This window comes from Etheostoma cragini, chromosome 8 (assembly GCF_013103735.1).
Source record: "Etheostoma cragini isolate CJK2018 chromosome 8, CSU_Ecrag_1.0, whole genome shotgun sequence".
Classification (NCBI taxonomy): domain Eukaryota; kingdom Metazoa; phylum Chordata; class Actinopteri; order Perciformes; family Percidae; genus Etheostoma; species Etheostoma cragini.
The window spans coordinates 10,067,909-10,087,470 of record NC_048414.1 but is presented as its reverse complement, the minus strand read 5'-3'; the positions used below and the strand labels follow the sequence as shown (position 1 = coordinate 10,087,470).

The 19,562-nt window shown below is 38.3% G+C and overlaps 1 protein-coding gene and 2 long non-coding RNA genes across 4 annotated transcripts in view; all 3 read right to left on the bottom strand.

The window, feature by feature from the left end:
* Positions 1-1,242: 1,242 nt before the first annotated feature.
* Positions 1,243-15,559, bottom strand: LOC117949512. The gene is made up of 3 exons (XR_004657703.1): positions 15,361-15,559; positions 2,018-2,151; positions 1,243-1,323 (listed from the first exon to the last, which is right to left on the bottom strand). It is a non-coding gene; the product is annotated as an uncharacterized LOC117949512 (long non-coding RNA).
* LOC117949511 lies at positions 2,196-6,173 on the bottom strand. Its single transcript, XR_004657702.1, has 3 exons — positions 6,149-6,173; positions 4,418-4,425; positions 2,196-2,442 (listed from the first exon to the last, which is right to left on the bottom strand). It is a non-coding gene; the product is annotated as an uncharacterized LOC117949511 (long non-coding RNA).
* A 2,438-nt stretch (positions 15,560-17,997) lies between the features above and the next one.
* Positions 17,998-19,562, bottom strand: part of lysmd4 (LysM, putative peptidoglycan-binding, domain containing 4) — a 2,810-nt gene continuing 1,245 nt past the window's right edge. The window contains exons 2-3 of one of the 2 annotated variants that reach the window (XM_034879781.1): positions 18,888-19,165; positions 17,998-18,808 (exon numbers count right to left, since the gene is read on the bottom strand). In XM_034879781.1, the coding sequence (XP_034735672.1) occupies positions 18,263-18,808; positions 18,888-19,151 (810 nt within the window). In that variant the 5' untranslated portion in view covers positions 19,152-19,165 and the 3' untranslated portion in view covers positions 17,998-18,262. The remainder of the gene's footprint in view (positions 18,809-18,887; positions 19,166-19,562) is intronic. The other variant, XM_034879783.1, reaches the window with a different exon arrangement.

Here is a 19,562-nt window from a genome sequence, read left to right as displayed (position 1 = left end):
CAGACCTTTTCTTTTTACACTGAAAACAAATGGCTTATAAGGCAGTTAGTTACCTTTAACTGTGAATAATTTTGAAATCATCCAGGTAAGGGCTTTTTTGATGCAGACAAAGATAACGATCCAGTCAAAACACAACAGCCAATAAACTATAAAGCTGCAGGAATACATGTCTGATGTTATCCCCGTGCAACCAGTTGAGCATTATCTTGGCTCTGTGATTCAAAATTGCTATTTTTAAACTGCCTTATTTTAAACAGATGGCAGATAAAGGCAGGAGCATGTTGCTTTGCAATTTGTCCATGGAACGACTCAAACATATGGAAGAAAGCTTCCACATTCAAACTAGAGCAATCCTTGAACACCAATAATGAAAGAGTAAATTTGAATCATTTTGCTTTAGTAAAACAGAAGAAACCCACAAACGAGCTGGAACAGGGTTAAATGTTTGACAGTCATAACAAAATATGCAGAGGATTTGTTTGTATGTAAATGTTTTGTTACTAAATAACAACATTTTTTGGTGTGTGTTGCCCTGAAGCAGTCCATCTGCTCACCATAGACTATATATATATATTCATGGTGCTCACATAGTACTGCATTTAGAGATCCCTTGATCTTTCATCTAGTGCCACATAAACAGGCAAACACTTCCACACACAATAAATATTAATATTCAAATGACAACGGCCATGATATTTACTGAAGAAATTCATGACCCCCAGAGGATGAACCGTTTTTATTGTTGCATGAGCTTACCTCCCCGTCTTTAGGCCAAGTCATTCCATTATGCAATTGGCAGATTGCCATGACATTTGCTGAACACATTGACAGAGATAAACCACTTTGATTTGAATTACCTCATTGCCTTTCTAGATTTAACTTTGTTGGCGTCTCTACTGGAAAGTCCAGCAAAATCAGGGCTGTGTTTGTTCGTCACTTTTGTACTCTGTGGTTTTACTGAACATTGCAGTCTTTAGGTCTGTTTGGTATATTGTCTCTTTCTATCAAAGTGAATAACAATGTCTCCTAAGCTAAGTCAATTGACAGAAAATTAATAAGCAACTTTTTGAACAGTTTATCAGCAGTTGAAGTCATTTTTCAGGCTAAAGCAATAACACTTTTTTGACTGTTGGTTGCTGGAGCCCTAGTTTTGTTTGTGGTGTACAGTAAGTGTATAGAGATTGTGTATAACTGTCTACCTGTCTATCTACAGAAACTCAGTTTAACCCACAGCACCGTTTGTTTCCTCCATGAGTTTATGAGCAGTCATCCTCTATCCTCCGGCTTGGATCAGCATCATTCAGGGTATTTTTCCACCATAAACTGCAGAAATAGAACCTTTTCTCTTGAAAAATGCCATTACAAACTATCAAAAATAACAACTATATAACATCCACACACTTTATGTATTGGCATTATCATGTTTACACTAGGAACATGAGCAACATCATCATTGAAATGAAAGGCAATGGATAATGATGATCATGACAACTGTGGTAAAAAACTGAGAAATAGAATGGAGATACAGTATATATCTGTGTTACTGTAGACTCACTTCAGTAAACAGACTCCAGTTATTGGGAAATAGGATCGTCTTGGATATGCGCAACACACTGAAGTACAGTAATATTCTGTATTTGCAGCTAATGAGAAACATGCAAACAGTGAATGTATCCAATACTTAAAAACTGCTAACTGGATCAGTTGTATACAAGCTGCGTCTTAGAGCAGTGTTGTCTTAACATAAACCAGATGTTTTTTTTGGAATCTTTTGACATAGAAACACCTTTTTGGCATATGACTTTTAGCTCAGTTTGAGGTAGCATAGGTGGAGTTAATTGATGTTAAATAACAGTTTAACAAATGAACAGGAGAAGAAAGCATAGGAGAGTATATCAGTTTAATAAATCATCATACGCTGAATGAAGAAATAACAGTGTTTTGAATGATACAAGTGTCTTTGCTCTGTCTGTAACCCATACAGAGTGTGTCTGGATTGCAAGAGAATTACTTACACACTCTGTTGTGGTCCTTCCCTTGGCTGTTTGGGTTTGGATGTGTCCCAGACAAAAGCCTGTCCAAATAAAATCAATGTGTTCACGCTCCCCTCCTCTGAGTGGGCACTCTCCCACAGCTCCAGAGCCCAGCAGTCTGACAGGAGGAATAAAAGTTGCCCCATATGAAGCTCATGTTAAGGCCCTCACACACCAACCTGACGGCCAACTGGCGGCAGAAAAGGCAGCTGGACTGACTGCCTCCCCAAGTTGGTCAAAAAAATGCCTCGGAACAAACCAAAGCGACACCAACTTGAGCGTACGTTCTGCGTGTGCGCAAGACGTAATACGTCTCCATAACAGCAGGCGGTGCTAATCGGTGTATTGTCGCCCAGAAAATGAAAACCGGCAGCCGATTGGACAAACGTGTCACGTGGGTCTGGCTTCTCTGGAATTTCAAAGCCAGACTCACATCTTTACGAAAACAGTTCACTGAAACATGTTTGTGAAAAACTTTTTAAGTGAGAAATAGGCCATGCAGTTGCTGAAACTGTCCTCATTTCCGATAAAGGTCAGTTTAAAAGATTTTTGACAGATTTTGAGAGGCACTCGTTTTGCTCATTCCATTCGTCATATTTGGGTTAGCACTCCACTTAATTGGTCATCGAGTCCGACTGCCTATCTTCCGATTCAACATGTCAGGTTGGCCAAAATATAGGTTGACGGCTCCCTTGGCTGACAATGGCACGGATCACACCAAACAGGCTTGAGTCACTGACCCCACCAGACTGTCCATACGGCCGATGATTGGGTTGGTGTGTCAGGGCCTTAAGGAAGGAGCAAAAGTCTCTTATGTGCAAAATCACACGTTCACATTAAGACTGTTAATCAGGTCCAAGTGACATTAGGATAATACAAAGTATTGCCGGATACCTTTACAGCTCCATTGAGAGAGTGTGCCTAATTGTATCACAGCTAATTACAGCAGCAAAGGCTGTGTAATAAGAAACCAGGATAATGATAATTTACAACAGAGTAACATCTTCAGGGCTTCCAGCACCTAGTGAGCTTGCTCAATGCTGTGGTTGTAAACATATAATCGCTTAATGGCGGGACAATTTGGAAGCAGCTGGAGGCAAAGCAGCCGAGGCAGCTGTTTCACTTCACACCAGCAGAGGAGAGGGAATACTGCGAACCACAACACCGCATTAGCATAGAGCTCATCACAGTGTGAGCACACACGCACATGCATACACAGTTATTTATCCAAGCAAACATTACACCCAATAAAGTAGTAAAATAGTAAAACTGCAGCTTTAAAAAAAAAGGTCAAAAATGTCAATCTATGTTTAATTCAGGGGGTCTAATGCAAAGAAGATGAGTTTCAACAGAGTGGACCATGTTGATCAAACACAGTCAAAACAAAGAAATATCATAAAATCTTATAAGACCATAACATTGTTTGGAATTTTAGGTCTTTTGTCTAGTGAAATCATTGTCACTCATCATTGCTAATAAAACACATGAAAGAGCAGGTATTGCTGCAAAAATTAAATCCATATGTAGCTGAGCACAGTTGTTACTGCAGTTTCTAATTTTGAAGCCGGTGACAACAAACAGTATTCATTGCAGAATAACAGAATAACCCAGATTCTTTTCAAACCAAGACTTCAGGAGCTACAGTACCCTCTACTGGCAAAGATATCTTTTGGGTCTGTGGTTCCTGAAAACGTACCCACAAAAAGGTCCACAAGAAAAACCATCTGTCATATTGCCCTGCCCATAAGCTGAGAAACTGTAATTTTGTGGCTTAGACAAAGTGATTTACTTGGACAAGATGACTGAGGTTTTATGCTCCAGCTGATGTTAGTTCCCCAGCATGAATCTGTCGTGTTTGTTGTTGCCTTTTGAAACAATGGACATTACAAATGGTTCAGATACGTGTTTGTGTTTTTGATCCATTTTGGAGAAGTTGGCCTCAGCTGACTAGAAAACAACTACCTTAAGATATAAGCTGTCTTGCTGCTGTCTGCGAGATCCACACTGTGTTACAGACTGTGATTGTAAACAATAAAGCTGACTGTGGTGCCGCTCTGTTCTCAAGTGGAGAACCACTTGCATTCACTCTCAGCACAAGCACGTATTGTGTACCACTGAATTTTTTTGGCACCTGTGCAAACACACACACACACACACACACACACACACACACACACACACTTTATATATTGTGGCTCTGTTGAAAGAGAGAGCCATTACTGAAAATCACTTTGTGATCCACATTCATTTTCCTCATGAGTTCCTGAGTTATTTGATTAAAAAAAGAGATCACCCCTTGGTGACTTGGCTAGGACACATTGTGTGATATGCAATAAATTGCAAACAGTCAAATCAGTGGTAGCTTTTAGAAGTTGTAATCCTACCCCAGATGCTCCAAACTGACATGCTGAAGGTAGAAGAGAAGGCACCTTTCTCACAATGGCACGTCATGCTGCGACATGGCAGGAAAACACAGAAACCCTTATTTACAGCCCTTTGCTCACATAAATAAATAAAAAGCAGGTACATACACAAAATAACTAAGAGCAAAAGATGAGCAAATAGTTGAGGTGCAGGGAGGCTAACAGCTGTACTGCTTCATCTACTGCAGTAAATGTATACAAACACTCTTTTCCTTCTGGAGCATTATTTCTATTTTTAGAGGGATTAGGAAAAATATGGTAAAGCTTGACCCATGAATGTGAAAAATAGGAAGCAGACTCTGCCTGCAGCTGAGAACAATTACAAATAGTGGATGGAATGCTTCTCTGCTGCTGCTCTCAGGAATGTGCATCATTGCCCTTTGTCCTCTGAACAAATTGGGGGGAAAGACTTCAAGCCAGTATAATCCGTGCATTGTGAGTGTTTTAAAGCTGTCATACTTTACTTTTTTTTTAACTGATACCTATCTTGACACCTGTGTCATGCCAAAAAAATTGCATTGCATTAGTAAAGTACACATCTTACCAAATTTTAAAACCTTCAGATAAGTTTGTGAAAGTCTAAATGTTCCAAAGACAATGTACATGTTTAAAATTCTCTGTTGAAATGTCAAAGTTCAAATGTTGAAGTAGTTTTTTATTTTAGTTTTTGGGGCATTTTAGGCATTTATTTGATAGGATCGCTAAAGTCTTGAAAGGGGAGAGAGAGGTGAAATGACATGCAGCAAAGGGCTGCGGGTTGGAATCTAACCCTGCAGCTGCCGTGTCAAGGACTGAGACTCTGTACATGGAGCGCATGCTCAGCCTGGTGAGCTACCTAGGACCCCTATGCTGAAATAGTTTAAGTTGATGTGGCATTGAAGTACAAAAACTGGAGGAAGTTGAAATTGCAGTTAAACTTGAAGCGCTAATCTTTAAGTATAGGAACTGTAAACACAGAATGATAAAGTATCAGTTGATTTAAAAGTGCTGAAAGAATACTAAATGTCAATGGAAGCGTTGGTGATACAAGTGGAACTGGAAGTAATCATTGTCAGCTCAAGTGTGTGACGACGAATTGTGATGTGGGTTAAAGTGTCAGCTGAACTTTAAGCAGTTGAAGTACAATTTAAATCATGTATCAACAGCGAAACTTAGAGAAGCTGGAGAAGTTTTAGCTTCTTGCTGTTGAAAGAAGATCTGAAAGGGTTTGAAGTGCAGTCAAAGTGTAAGCATATAAAAGGAGTTGAAATGTCAGTTGAAAAGACAGGTGAATGCAGTTAAAATGTCAGTTGACGTGGAAGCGGTGAAGTGTGCACTGTGCGGAGTTAAAATGTAAGTTATTCCAGGAAAACTGAAGTGCCACAGCAACAACAGTAGCATAGTACAGACAATCAACCTTAAAAAGTAGAATATGTTATAGAAATGAGCATCTATTAAATCAACTAAGAAGCATCATTTGTTTTTTAAATAAGGCTACGATAAAGGTCACACAAAAACCTGTTAAGTGAGTACTGACACAGATAAACAATAAAGTGAAGAAATATTACATGAACATAACAAATATTGGGGGATACTTGCTATTTAATCTGCTAAAAACATCAATATAAATATATTCAAAGGTAATGTGATTTATTTGAGTTTTCAATCTGCACAACCCTTCACATGTCACTTTTAATGTCTCCCTTCAATCACTTACACACAGGGGAGAAAAGAGAACTAAACATCAATACCTGGCAAACCAGAAGCTTAGTTAAAGGAAAGCAAACAATATTATTGACAGCTCCACTAAAAAGAAAGCCAAGTAATCAACTTATCAAAATTCAGATTTACATTTTTGTTTTTTTTCTAAAACACACAGCAGTTTTAGGTTATGATCTCCGCAGGTTTGCACAGTGCGTTAGCTGTGCAAATGAGGACAGATCCTTCTTTAAAATCTCCATTCCAACCTGACAAGTTTAAACAAAGCAATTTCAGGCCCAACTGCACCTGCAATATTGATGTGCCTCGTCAGGGGTGTCTAGCAGGAAGACAATAATTTGTTTTGTAACACGACTGAAATGAGCTCAGAGTCTTGATGCTGTTGGCTGGGAGCAGAGTGACAGCTAGTAACACTTCTATTTCACGTTATTTCAGCGTCATTTAGAGCTACCAAAAACTTACAGTAATGCAATAACCTGCTTACAATAAACAGCTTTGAGGTAATGCGATTGATTTAAAGTAATAAGACACAAAATGTACCATTAATTATAGAAACTGACCATTACTTGGATTGTAAAACAATAAAATCAGAAATAAGTGTAAGGTTGCCAACATTCTATATTTTTATTGTCAACAATAATTTATAAAGGGTAAAACCAACAATGCATTAGTCCCCAGTTTCACTGTGGCCATTTGTTCATTTTCACTTGAAGACGTAGATTACAAATTATCTTTAATTTTTTTTCTCTAAAGGCTCAGTAATTTCCAAAAAACACCTGTGCACTTAAGTTTTCAACAAATGTTACTCAAACAGGTGTGAATCTGGAATTTGTTGGATTTTCATGGTATACATGGTTTTGACTCAAAATAAACTAGTGCCCCAGTTTTATCAAAGTGACTATGTCCTTCAGTGTAATCGCTGTCGCTGGTTGATGTGTTTTTAACAGTTTTTGAACGACAAAATAGATAGCACAGAGGAATGATCCATATCAGTTTGTAGCCACATAATAAAATACTTGGATTTATGTATTGTTTGTTTTATTTCTTTTCATGGGATTTGTTTACAATAAGAAAAATAAGGAATATCACCAGATGTATCCTTCATCAAAGAAAGACAACATGTTTATTAAATTTCAGGTTTTTTCTGCTTGAAACGATCTATTACAAGCAGCTTTTTTCTAACAGAGGATCCGCTTTCACTTTGCACTTCCTCCAGTGGGTCTGAGGGCTGAGGTTGCTAGGCGATGTTGGCTATCTCCGTGGTGACGTGATCCCCTTTGGGCCTGATTCACACTCATCACCTCCACAGACAGATACAGGGATACGTGCAGCCACACATGCACAATGCCCACACACACTCACACTGATATCCAGTGGTCTTTCTCTCGCTCTGCTGTTATCTCTGTGAGGCTGTTGGCACTCACTCATTGCTGTGCTGAGAGGGGCTTTAACTGTCTGACCTGAAGAACATGAGAGAACACCTCTCCGTTGTCAAGGAGAACCAAATGGTGACAACGAAGAAGACGTTGTAACAAGAGCCGCTCAGCAGCTCCTCTGTCTACCACTCAAACAAGGTGTGAACAGAAAGATCTGTTTGTTCTCCATTTGGAATTATTAAGATCCGTAAATGTGAGTTCCTCACATTCCTGAGATAATTTTGGTTGAGGTTGAGAAAGGACAAAAAACTAACTTCAGTATGTCATCAAAAACTAAAACATTTAGTAGATAGCATTTGGTTAACGATACTGAGAGTCAACAGCCACGGCAGCAACTTTGTGAGCTTGGTTACATTAGCATGCTAACATATTTTTGTTTTGTTAGGTATGGTGTTTGACATGTTCACCATCATCTTTAGCGTTTTAGCATGCTAACATTTGCCAATTAGCACTAAAAATGAAGTACAATTGAATCTGTTAGGAACATTTTGCAACTTTTTAGTCATAAAATAAAGTATTGAACAAATGAAAATGTTGACTTGATTATGGCACTGTGAAAAGGGATCACCAAAGTTATTACAATTCATCCTGAGTGGAACATGAATGTGTGTACCAAATTTCAAGGCAATTCATCCAATAGTTGTTTAGACATTTGAACCCACAAATGCTAACCTCATGGTGATGCTAGAGGAAATGTCAGGAGACCATCACAGTCATTAGGATATATCATCTGGGAACCATTTGTAGAAAAGTTGTACCCATCTAACCAGTAGATGTTCAAATATTTTACTGGATAAATGAAAACTGAGACCTGTTGGCACTAGATTGAAAGTCAGAGGTTCACCAAAGTCATTAGTCTTCTACTTTCGGGAACACAAATTTTTCAACTTTCATTCATGGCAATCCGTCCAATAGTTGAGATATTTTAGTCTGGACCAAACCGACCCAACAATATTGTCATCCGTTGAGCCACAGCGCTGACAGGGTTAAAAAAACAACAACAAGGAAATACCTTTAGAAACAAACAAAAGCTAACTCTTAGAAGCATTTCCAGGTCAACCATGTCAAAGTCCCACAACTAGTCCCAAGTCAACGTTTTCATGTCTCAAGTCTGACCACAGAGGACTGATAAGCACTTGTCAAGTCAAACTTGAAACTAAAATCTGTTACATTAAACACTATTGTCTGATTATTGACGTGAATTAAGAGTCAATAGCCAGCACAGCCACACACACATGCTGTCTGTGTACACAGTACCTCCAAGCATAGAAAGGAATCATGTTTTCCATTCCCCCACTCTCCCTCCACTGCAGCAGTATCCATGGGAGCATGAATCAGGTCAGAAAAACATGTCAACACAAGGAAAATCATATCAATACCAGAGTGAGGAGAACATGAGTAAGTGTGATTTTATAGTGGATTCATAAAGCGAGCAGTCACATTAAAATCAATTTGAAGAGTTTTGACAGAAGCCGGCCAAGTCAAGTGTTTCTCAATGTATCAAATGTCATCAAAAATGATGATCATAAATAGATGTCAGTCCAAGCATGTTTTGTAAATGCCTACTTTATTCAGAGTCAAAGCAGCTAATATTTATACATGTTTTAGGCTGATATCAGTTTCAATACTTTTCTTAATGTATTAATTTTAATAACGGATATCTCATTTTTCCTATTTGCCACAGCAGCCCAAAATAAAATGCTCATTGGTCGCTGTGTGTGTTGTTGTATAGATCTGTATTTTTGTGTATGTGTATGTAAGCATTTTTTTGGGTGTATCTGAATGTTTTTTTTTTGTATTTCAGACGTACATGTACAGGCTGTAAAATTGTTTTCCTGCTGGGATAAAAAAGACTATAAGTGCAAGGGTGAAAGAAAACGCTCTCCTGTAAAATGTATTTTGCAAGTTTGTTAATCTTTCATTTGCACATAAAAAAAGCCTATGCATGCTTGACTCTGCTTGAATATTTAGCAGTAATAAGACAGACCACAGCACAAATCCGAAACTCAGCAGTCTATGATCTTTCTCTGTACACAAGTCTGGGGCTGCTTGTATGTTATCAAAAGGCTGAGAGTCACAGGGACAAGAGTGTGTTTACATTTCTCAAAGGGGCACACTCCACTAGTCCTGTTTGCTGTCTTGCCACTATTTAAGTTAGGTGCATCTACGCGCATAGTTAAAAAAAAATGTTTGTTTGTTTCTAACTGAGTTTACTGATGCAGAAGTATCTCTGTAACACTCTTCATCAGAGCTGCTTAAGTCTCTAATAATGTTGAGGAAAGGATATTATCATCAGATAACAATGGTTACAGAAATGTTTGACAGGCTGCACACATTAGTGACGTACTTAAAATATTGTATAATGTTTATGGCTCACTCAGAGAGTTCAATCAGATTCTCCTGACACATTTATTTCCCAAGTTCTAATGATATTTACATTTTTGTTTGGCTATGTAGCCGTGCATTTATTGTATAGACATCAACATAAGACTGTAATGCTCTACTCTGACCTATACTAACAGGAGACACCAATAGAGCTCTGAAAAAGTTACATTATATTTGTGCAGCTGTAGCTGTATAACCGGACAACTGGACCTCACATCTTTTACTGGACCCAACCTGACCCCTTATTTTTTCTGTTTTTGTCTTACACTTTTAGTTTTCCATTTCACATGCAGAAGAACACACAAAACAGAACACATTTCCCTCAGTTTATAAAGTGGCTTCAATTGTTGTAATCTGCTGAAAGATCTGCTTGTATCCTTAAACTCCAACCACAATTAATGACCAATAAACTTGACTGTGTACACAAAATAAAACTGGTTCAGTTTACTTTATCTTTCTTTTTCTCTCACGTCTGCATATTCTGGCATCAATATAGCATCTCAGAATCAAAACAATCATTACCTTCATTATGATTTGAAAGGTCTCACATCAGTTCTTTCACAGCGAGTTTTTGTCCGTCTCCCCACTGCCAAATAATCGTTACAATTCAGTTTTCATTCTGTCACGGTGTCTTTATCTGGTCTTGGATCAGGTGCCACTTGCCAAAGGACAAGTACTCCCCCACGTATGGCAGTTTTGTGAGCTCAGAGATGAGCGATACATGCTTGTTCCCTGTGTCCATTCTTTTTGTTGACTTTCCTCTATCATGTTTGGATCACACCTCACCTACTTGACAGTCACTATCTATCACTTGTTGGTTGTGTCAGTAAAGTGTAAAATGCAGCTGTAGGACAAGATAAGATGCAGTCTTGTAATGACCAACATTGGAGACAAACAAAAAAATATCCTCCAGTAAACCAATTTTTGAAAATTAATTTTGCATACATTATTTTAACATAATCTATCTATGTCGTATCTATCTTTATGCAAAATACCTACCTTTTTACTTCTTGTATCTTATTTATGTATACACAATTAAATAAATGTCTAAAGTGTTTATTTGCCATTTTATTCATTTTATCCGTCATTTAGGCCTTTTGTAATTCTTGATGTGTTTCAGACAGAACTTGCAATGGCAAACCTTTTTTGCGGACGTGTGAGCAACGGCAAACATGAGCGCAGCTTTCACAAGCAAATAACTTTTCCTTTGAAAGCCTCCTCTGAGAACATCTGCACAGGAACATCTGGTAATGGCAGGAAATTCGGCATCTCTCAGCGTGACGTGCAATGAATGTTTTTCAAGTACTTCAGAGAGATGAGCAGAGTATTGAGTCCTGCAACCTCCAAACTCCTGACATAATTTATGGAGTCCAGCAGCAAGTGGTTCTCATTACCCATGTCATCTTCCAAACAAATTGCTCTATTGGGCTCACAGCTGGGGTGATGTTTGTCTCCTGGCATCGTATTTGTTATATTGTGTTTTCACAATATATATGTCCACAACATTGTTCCAGCTTTTGTTAACAATACACTTGGTGTGAAAATGAATGTTCCAGAGGAAGATTTTTATATCAATAACAGTTGCTACAGTGTACATACTTGCATTATCCTCTCTTTTATTTCACTAAATCCCCAAAAGTCCTGAAAGTGCGGAGTAAAACCACAGAACTAAAAATGTCTTTTAATGACAGGAATCCCCCACCAGTTTGAGGGGCATTCCAGTTCCAGTTCAAAAAAAACATTCGGTTTTAATAGAGTTCATCTGGCAGTGGGGAGATACGAATTTTGCGCCAGGAATTATGGTTTAAATTGTGCCCGAAAACTGGAGGACGTAACAGACTGAACAGACTGCACCTGGTCTAACACAACTGTTTCGCACACACCAGAGGCCTGATTTTGTCTCAAGGCCTTCAAAAAGGCAGAAAATAGAAAGGGATAATGGTCTCTTTGGCCGGTTATTTAAATAAAACCACGTGTTTAAAGTGTTTTATTTGGCATGTACAAGCTAGTGAAAGAGGAGGATATGAAACAAAATGAATTCCTCTCATGGAGACATTGAAAATCGTACTCAGAATTTTTAAAATCAATTTACGTCTGATTACCTTTTGTAATAACCTCATGGTTAATTAGAATGTTTATGATGGATTTGGTGGTGCATATATCTTTATCTATATTAGGTAGACTTATTTCTGGTTTCTTGGTTCCCAACAAACTGCAAGGTCTTTGTTTTCCCTCTATTGAAAATGTTTCTGCAAGTGAATCTAAGGTCACTTCTGAGGCATACATTTAGTGGTTGCAGATACAGGGTTAACTTCATCCGCACTGCAGGTGTAATATACTATTACAGTACTAAGAGCCTACATTGAGCCTCCTGTTTATGTCTTGTTGTGCTTCTTTGAGCCAAGCAGGTGCTCAGTTGAGTTGCATCCAGTGATTTCACGGAAGCATGTCCAACCCATTATCCTCTCTCCATCCATGCCTGTCTCAGTGGATTCTCTCTTCCTGCCAACATTTTACATTGTCCTTTGCGGCCAACAAGGACACAATGGATTGCAAGTTTATATGAGAGAGTACATGATCTCAGCAACCTCAATCTCAGTACCAGCTACTACATTGCTTTTCTCTCATTATAAAATCAAAAACTCTACCCACAAAAGCGAAACCCTGAGACAAATCAGTTAATGTCATGTTAAACAGCTTTGAAAGACTTTGTAATTTATGCTATGTCTTTGAGGAGTATTTAACATCTCTCACAACATGTTCCTCTATAGATTTAAGTAATAGTTATAACATCACACACATGAAGTTGTAAAACTATAGCACTGATAAGGGAGTATTTTTCTAAGTACATCAGTTGTGTATGTATGGTCACTGCAGGAGAAAATGTAATACAGCAGGAAAAGACAAAAATAATAGTTGAGAAATATAGAAGTGTTAAAAGCAACACAAAGTGCAAACACTAACACAGTTGTAGAGTTAAAGAAAAGCTGCTAGCAATTTCAAAACGTAACGCAGACTATGATTGAGAAGTATTCGTATGCGTGTGAATACTCGCTCAAAATACAAGTATTTAGTTTAATTTAAAAAGTTTAGTAACCTGTTTAATGGCCTACTGACGTTTCTTATAATCAGATTTGAATTGATGTATTTCTGAAAATAATTAGGAGAGTAATGATTGAATTAAGGTGTTACAAAGCTAAACATCTCATTACAGCCAATAAATAATGTCTGTGCTCCTGTCTGCATGTTGAGGTGTCCTTGAGCAAGACACTAAACCCCAAGTTGCTCCCACTGGGCAGGCCAGCGCTTTTGCATGGTCGGTTCTGGTGTATGAATGTGTGTGAATGTGTGTGAATGGGTGAATGAGCAGCAAATTGTAAAGCACTTTGTCTGGTAAGGTAAAAAGGTGCTGTATAAAAGCAGTCCATTTACCATTTAGGCCTACTGTGTTGCCCTGCCAAATTTGACAATTTCCCCCTCATTTGTTTTTTAAACGGGTTCTGTTCTATTCCCGGTTCCCTATGAATATCATAAAGACGTAGTGTGTCTTCAAGCTATTTTTTTCACAGAACTAATATCACCTCATTTAATGCCCTATACATGTTTTGACTTAGCTATAATAATTTAAATCTGGAACATTTAAACTTTCTAATTTTATGTTCCTTTCTATCAAAACTCAAAGTTGAGGTACAGTGTGAGTATGATGGATAAAAGAACATATTACGTTGTAAAGCTAAATGTTCTTAAGCTAAATGTAACTAGTAATTTTATTCTTTTAAGAATTCTTATAATACATAGATTGTACAAACACTTAGTGAAGCTGTTTATTGTGCATTTCTACAGTACACACGTACTGATGTCTTGAAGGTGTCACACGGATTCAAGACACAACAACAATGAAAGACCATATAACGTTCTCTCTCTTTGTATACTCTATCTGTTTGGTTTGACTAGAAGCGTCCCTCGGGTGAAGACCCCTCAAACCTCGGCTGGAATGTAAAACAGGTGCTGCACAATTGGTTCCTCCACAGTGGGGGCGAAAGAAAAACAGCCGCCCCTGCAGGAACATGAGTGACAGTACATCACATTCTCCAGCCAGCTGTGTCTCCAGATGATCCCTTACTTACACAGGCAGACTTAAGGGATAACATTCAGCATGCAGAAACTATAGTATGCATTCTCAGTCAACTACATAGTCCCCTACATTAAAAAAAGAAAAAAATCGCCACTCTGTTGGCCTAATTTTTCTTGATAGCATGTTTTAGTTTTTTTTTGGTGGATAAGTTTTCATATTACAACTTTATGTTGTATCAAAAGATATGCTGATAAAAACAAATTAAACAGTCTTAGCTCATTCCTTGACACCTTGTGTGGTTTTCAAGTGGTGCTCCAACATCTGGCATGGATTTATACACTGAAATTCTGGCTGGGGATCCAAAGAGAAGAGTTTTTAATTGAATCCACTCCGAAGCATGTGAGACTGAAATGTCTGCTGGTGAGAACCTTCGAATACACACTCTTGTTGCTTTTTCATCAGACCTGTTTCACAGATTGAAATAGTTTTTGTCCCCTTTTTAGTTTTTTACTCCTATGTCAAACTGACTATATCTTTATATGTGAAGAGTAAGTTATTTTTGCAGAATGGATAGTCTTGCCCAGACAAAGATAGTTAAAAAAAAAATGAAAATATAGTTTAATTTAAAGCCTTTTCGACAATCCTTTGGTTTATCCATGTCTTCTGCTGCCTCCCTTCCATTAATCCAGCCCTGACCGTACCACATACCGGCACAACACTAAACCTACTGCTGTGCAACAATAAACACATTCACAGCCCACAGACAGCAAATTGCTTCTCTCATTCCCCACCACACCCTGACTTCATTCTCAGCCACCTGCAAAACAAACTGTGCTGGAAATTTCACTACAAATTACTCTGTGTCTGCCAAATCCCCCCGGGAGTTGAGGAAATCAAAACCCCTGGATCACCCTGCCCCCATTGAAACAGACCTCAGCCTCACTCTCACAGAAATCATGCAGAATGTAGTTAGGTTTACACATTGTTTTTATTTATTCAAAAAATGTGTGTGATGCACTTTGATGGATAGAAGTTTTCATTCTTGTCTATAATTTTTTTTTGGCTTTAAAAGTCAAGACAAGCTGTTAGCCTTTTCCCAAAAAGCTGATTGAAATGAAAGTGCCCGGAGGTGAAGAACCATATGAAAGTTCCCAGTTTACTTCTTGTCAACACCAATTGTACGAACAACCCATACTTCTTTGGGCTTCAGGTCAACATGACATCCTGAAACTAAGTCTTCATTCCCTCTAAGAAAGAGTGAAAACTGAGACCTGTTTCGCTTCAGGGGAAAATCAAAGGAAGGCACATACCTTAGCAGTGAATAATGATCAACAGCATAAACCCAACAGGGTTTACATTGTAAGGGCCACAGAGCCTCCTGGTGACGGCTCTGCAGAACTCCAAACAGACAGGAATGTCAGAGAGTGAAAGAGAGAGAGAGAAAGAGAGAGAGATGGAGAGAGAGAGGGAGAACGAGAGAGAGTGAGTCAGTGGCCGATGTGCTAGAGAGATGAGTGTTGAAAGCTCCTTGGAAAAAGGATTAGGGCTGTTTATGTTGGCCAAGTGGCCCGCTGCCAGCTGCTCAAGTGTGCAAACTTCTTAAAGCTGCAGAGCTTCGGGTTGCTCGTCAATCTTTTCACTGTATTTACCCTTCACCCAGACGGTATGGATGATTTTGCTTTGTTCAAGGGGGAAAGCCCCCTCCACATCAGCCCCCACCTCCATAAAAGCATACTCTACCCCAAAAATGTGCTGGATTTAAAACCAGCCTTTTGCAACACCATCCCCCAAAAACACAGTGTGCATTGGTAGAGTCATTTATTTTTAACTTAAATATAAAAAGTAAATGTCCACTAAATGCAGTTGAAAGAAAGCAATGACACTTAAGTTAAATACTGTATAGGCCTTTATTCATTGTTTTCTGACAGCGATGTGTCGGACAAATCCTTCAGAACACCAGAGCTCTGCAACCTGGAACTAGATCAGAGCAGGGTTCATGATCTGTACATGAGAAGAGGGTCTCAGGTCATGGAATAATAAAGGGAATAGAGCCTCTGCCACAATAGAGACAAACTACTGAACTTGTGTTCTCATGTCTCAGAAAATAGTGATATAGCTTATTTGCTCCCTAGGTTATAGGACTACTGATGATGTAGAGGACTTCAATGGGTTTGAGGAATGGATTTACATATTCCCAAACTTCATAACCTATTCAGCCGTCCCCGTCCTTCAAAGGTTTTTACAGCAGTGAAAATGTCTCTGTACCCTATGTTTAAAGCCAAAGCACACACTATAAGAAACATCCTACAAAGTGTTTGGATAGTAGTGTTTAGGAATACTATCTTTCAACCAGAATATCCCCGTTCAAACCCTGATTCACTGAATTTCCTTTTAGTTTTAAGAGTGCCAACCTTGTGCTTTAAGTTCTACACGGAAAAGGCAAAAAACTATACATTTAGCCTTTGGGCCTTTAAATCCAAGTGGTTGTGTTATTTAGTGAAAACATTTCATTTGCACATTGTGTTTATTTTATTTGTGTATTCATTGTTGATTTAGAAATACAACTATTCATATTTAAAACATGGACTGTGGTGTACGGTTCAAATTACATGTTTGGTTTTTTCATGCCACACGTATCAAAACTTAAATTCACAGATAACAAGTTATGAAGAGTGTTTTTCTCTCAATGCCAATCCAAGTAAGACACGGAACACTGGCATTGATCTAAAACCTTTGTATGGTGTTTGAGACATGTTACCCTTTAGCAAATCTTTCGAAATCACACTACAGTTGTTCCTCACATATTGTATTTGTATACTTTGAATTTTTCTAAAAATACAATGAGAAAATGTGTCCAAATTGGCTACTAGCAGCTGCACAGGCCTTGTTTATCCTTATTAAATCCTATTTATGGCCAGGTAACTCAGTTGGAAGAGCAGGTGTGTAGAGCTTTACTCCTCAACGCAGTGGCCGCAGGTTCAACTCCAACCTGTGGCCCTTTTTTTTTTTTTTTTTTTTTTTACAATTGTTTGTAATCTCAAATCGATGTATCAAACCATATAGTAATCCTACTTGCAGTCCTACTCAGAAGCTGTCAAGTGGCATTGTCTGACTCCATCCCTCTAACAACAAATACCACAGCAACAGTTTGTGCATGGTGCCATCTTTTGGTAGCTGTAGGTACGGCAACTAATCCAAACATTAAAAAGGCATGCAGCCAAAATACATACTCTATCTTTACCTTTTTTGTGAGGTCTAATCCCAGTAAATTGTGTGTGTGATCTCATTACACCATTAAAAGATAAGAAAGATAAGTTAAAGAAAGACAAAAGAAAAGACATTGTCATTTCAGAGAATACTTCCGACACTTTCACACTATAAAATTTGTATTCAAATAGAAACATGCTTTATAAAAATGTTCTTGCACATCCATCATGTCAAATTTTCCATCAAAATGCCTTATAAGTTTAAAGAAATATGTCAACAAAATCCAGTTTCTTCAATAAAAAGTGCATTGGACAAGCCACCTGCTCACGGTGGACTCAATTACCCATCAAACAACGTAAGATGGAGTATGCAATACTGTATAAACCGGACAATGAAGTACTTTTAATTATATCTCATACTTATTTCAGGGAAACTATAGATGACTTAATGCAACACCTTGTATTTTAAATATTGCAAGGTGTCAAATGAATACATACAATTTGCAATCAATCGAAGATGTGTATTGCACCAAATACTTAATGTAAACAAAACATAGCCACAAATAAGTTATATCAAACAAGGCACACAATTAATGATCAAACCTATGTCAAATACAGTTCAACTTTAAATGTGTCTATCATATGAGGCAAATGTTTATATATAAATATATTACTGAATTGGAACAGATATCAAGATTGTGTCCAACGCGACTGTGATAAAGTCTACACAGAAATGCCTACAGAGCGGATGTTCTCTCCCCCCCCTCACCCAAGACAAATCCTTTTTCATTTGCAATTATTCAGCTTGTGTCATGTGAGGAGGTTTAAGACACAAACATTTGATAATTCCTCATATTTAGTAAAACACAACCTAATTATAGTGTCAAGAGAACATAAAAGGTGATATTTACTGAAACATGATGGTATTGCATTGCTTTATCTTGATTATCAACTACTTATGAGACCATCTTGCCCTAAAAAATGATTCTGGTTTTCTGAGTCTGGACTATCCTGGTCCTCTTGTACTAAGGCCTGTCCCTGAGGAGTTTGAGGAGATGGTGACTGACTGTAAAGCACCACTACCATCTGTTGGTGTAACTACTCCATTATCTTTTGTTTTGAAATAAATTACATAAAATAAGGGCAGGACGATGCCTATCAGGAGCATGGCCACTACAGCGTTCCACCACTGGATGCCCCAGTCTGCACCATGACTGGTCAGGCGCTGTCCTCTGGAACCAAACCTTTGCTGTTTTTCTGGATTTAACAAGAAAGCGTCATCTTGATCATTTGTGATCTGAATCAGTTTTTCAATGTTGTGGTCCACATCCACTAGAAAGTCTGTGACCTCCTGCAGATGTGGTTGGGCTCTGGCTCGTTCCTGAGGCTTCACTGGTGTGTTGGATGAATGTGGTATTTCTCCTTGAGGGTCACTTAGGTCTGTGTACATCTCCGTTAAAAAGCTGTGTTTCTGAACAGGTATTTTGATAGATTTCAGTGCAAATAAATCTTGTCCCTGCATAAGGTTGTTTACCCGCTTTATATCTGCCACCTGTTGACAGAAACAGGAATGTCAACACCAGAAGTGATTAAAAATAAAAAAAAACTTCAGAGACTATCCAAAACTTTACCTTACAGCCATATTGTAGTGCAAGCTTGTTGAGGTTGTCACCTTCGAACACCTCCCGCTCCAGCAGCTGAAGGTTCCTCAGACTGTCCTGTTCTTGCTCTTGAAAAACTCGTGGCCTCATCTCCATGGCATTAAGCTCCTCATCATCTGAGGATACAGTAGACTCATTGGGCCTCCTGTTAAACATGTAAACCTGGCCATCTGCACTGGCATGGACATCCACCGGGGCCTGGAAAGCCTGTGAAACGTGCTCCCCTCGCCGCATAGTCAAGCACTAACCTGTAAGGAATGTCCCAACATTAAAGCAAGGATACAAATAAATACCTTTTTAAATTTTACTCAAAAAAATAATAAATAAAATGTATGGGAAACCATTTCAGGTGACTACCTCTCGACGCTCATCAAGAGAATGCCAAGAGTGTGCAAAGCAGTTATCAGAGCAAAGGGGTGCTGTGTTTTCAGTTATTTCAAGCATTGTTAAGCACATAATTACACGTGATCATTCATAGTTTTGATGCCTTCAGTGAAAATCTACATTGTAAATAGTGATAAAAATAAAGGAAACGCATTGAATGAGAAGGCATAATCAAACTTTTGGCCTGTACTGTATACACACATATACATATATATACATATATATATATATAAATATATATACACACACACACACATATAC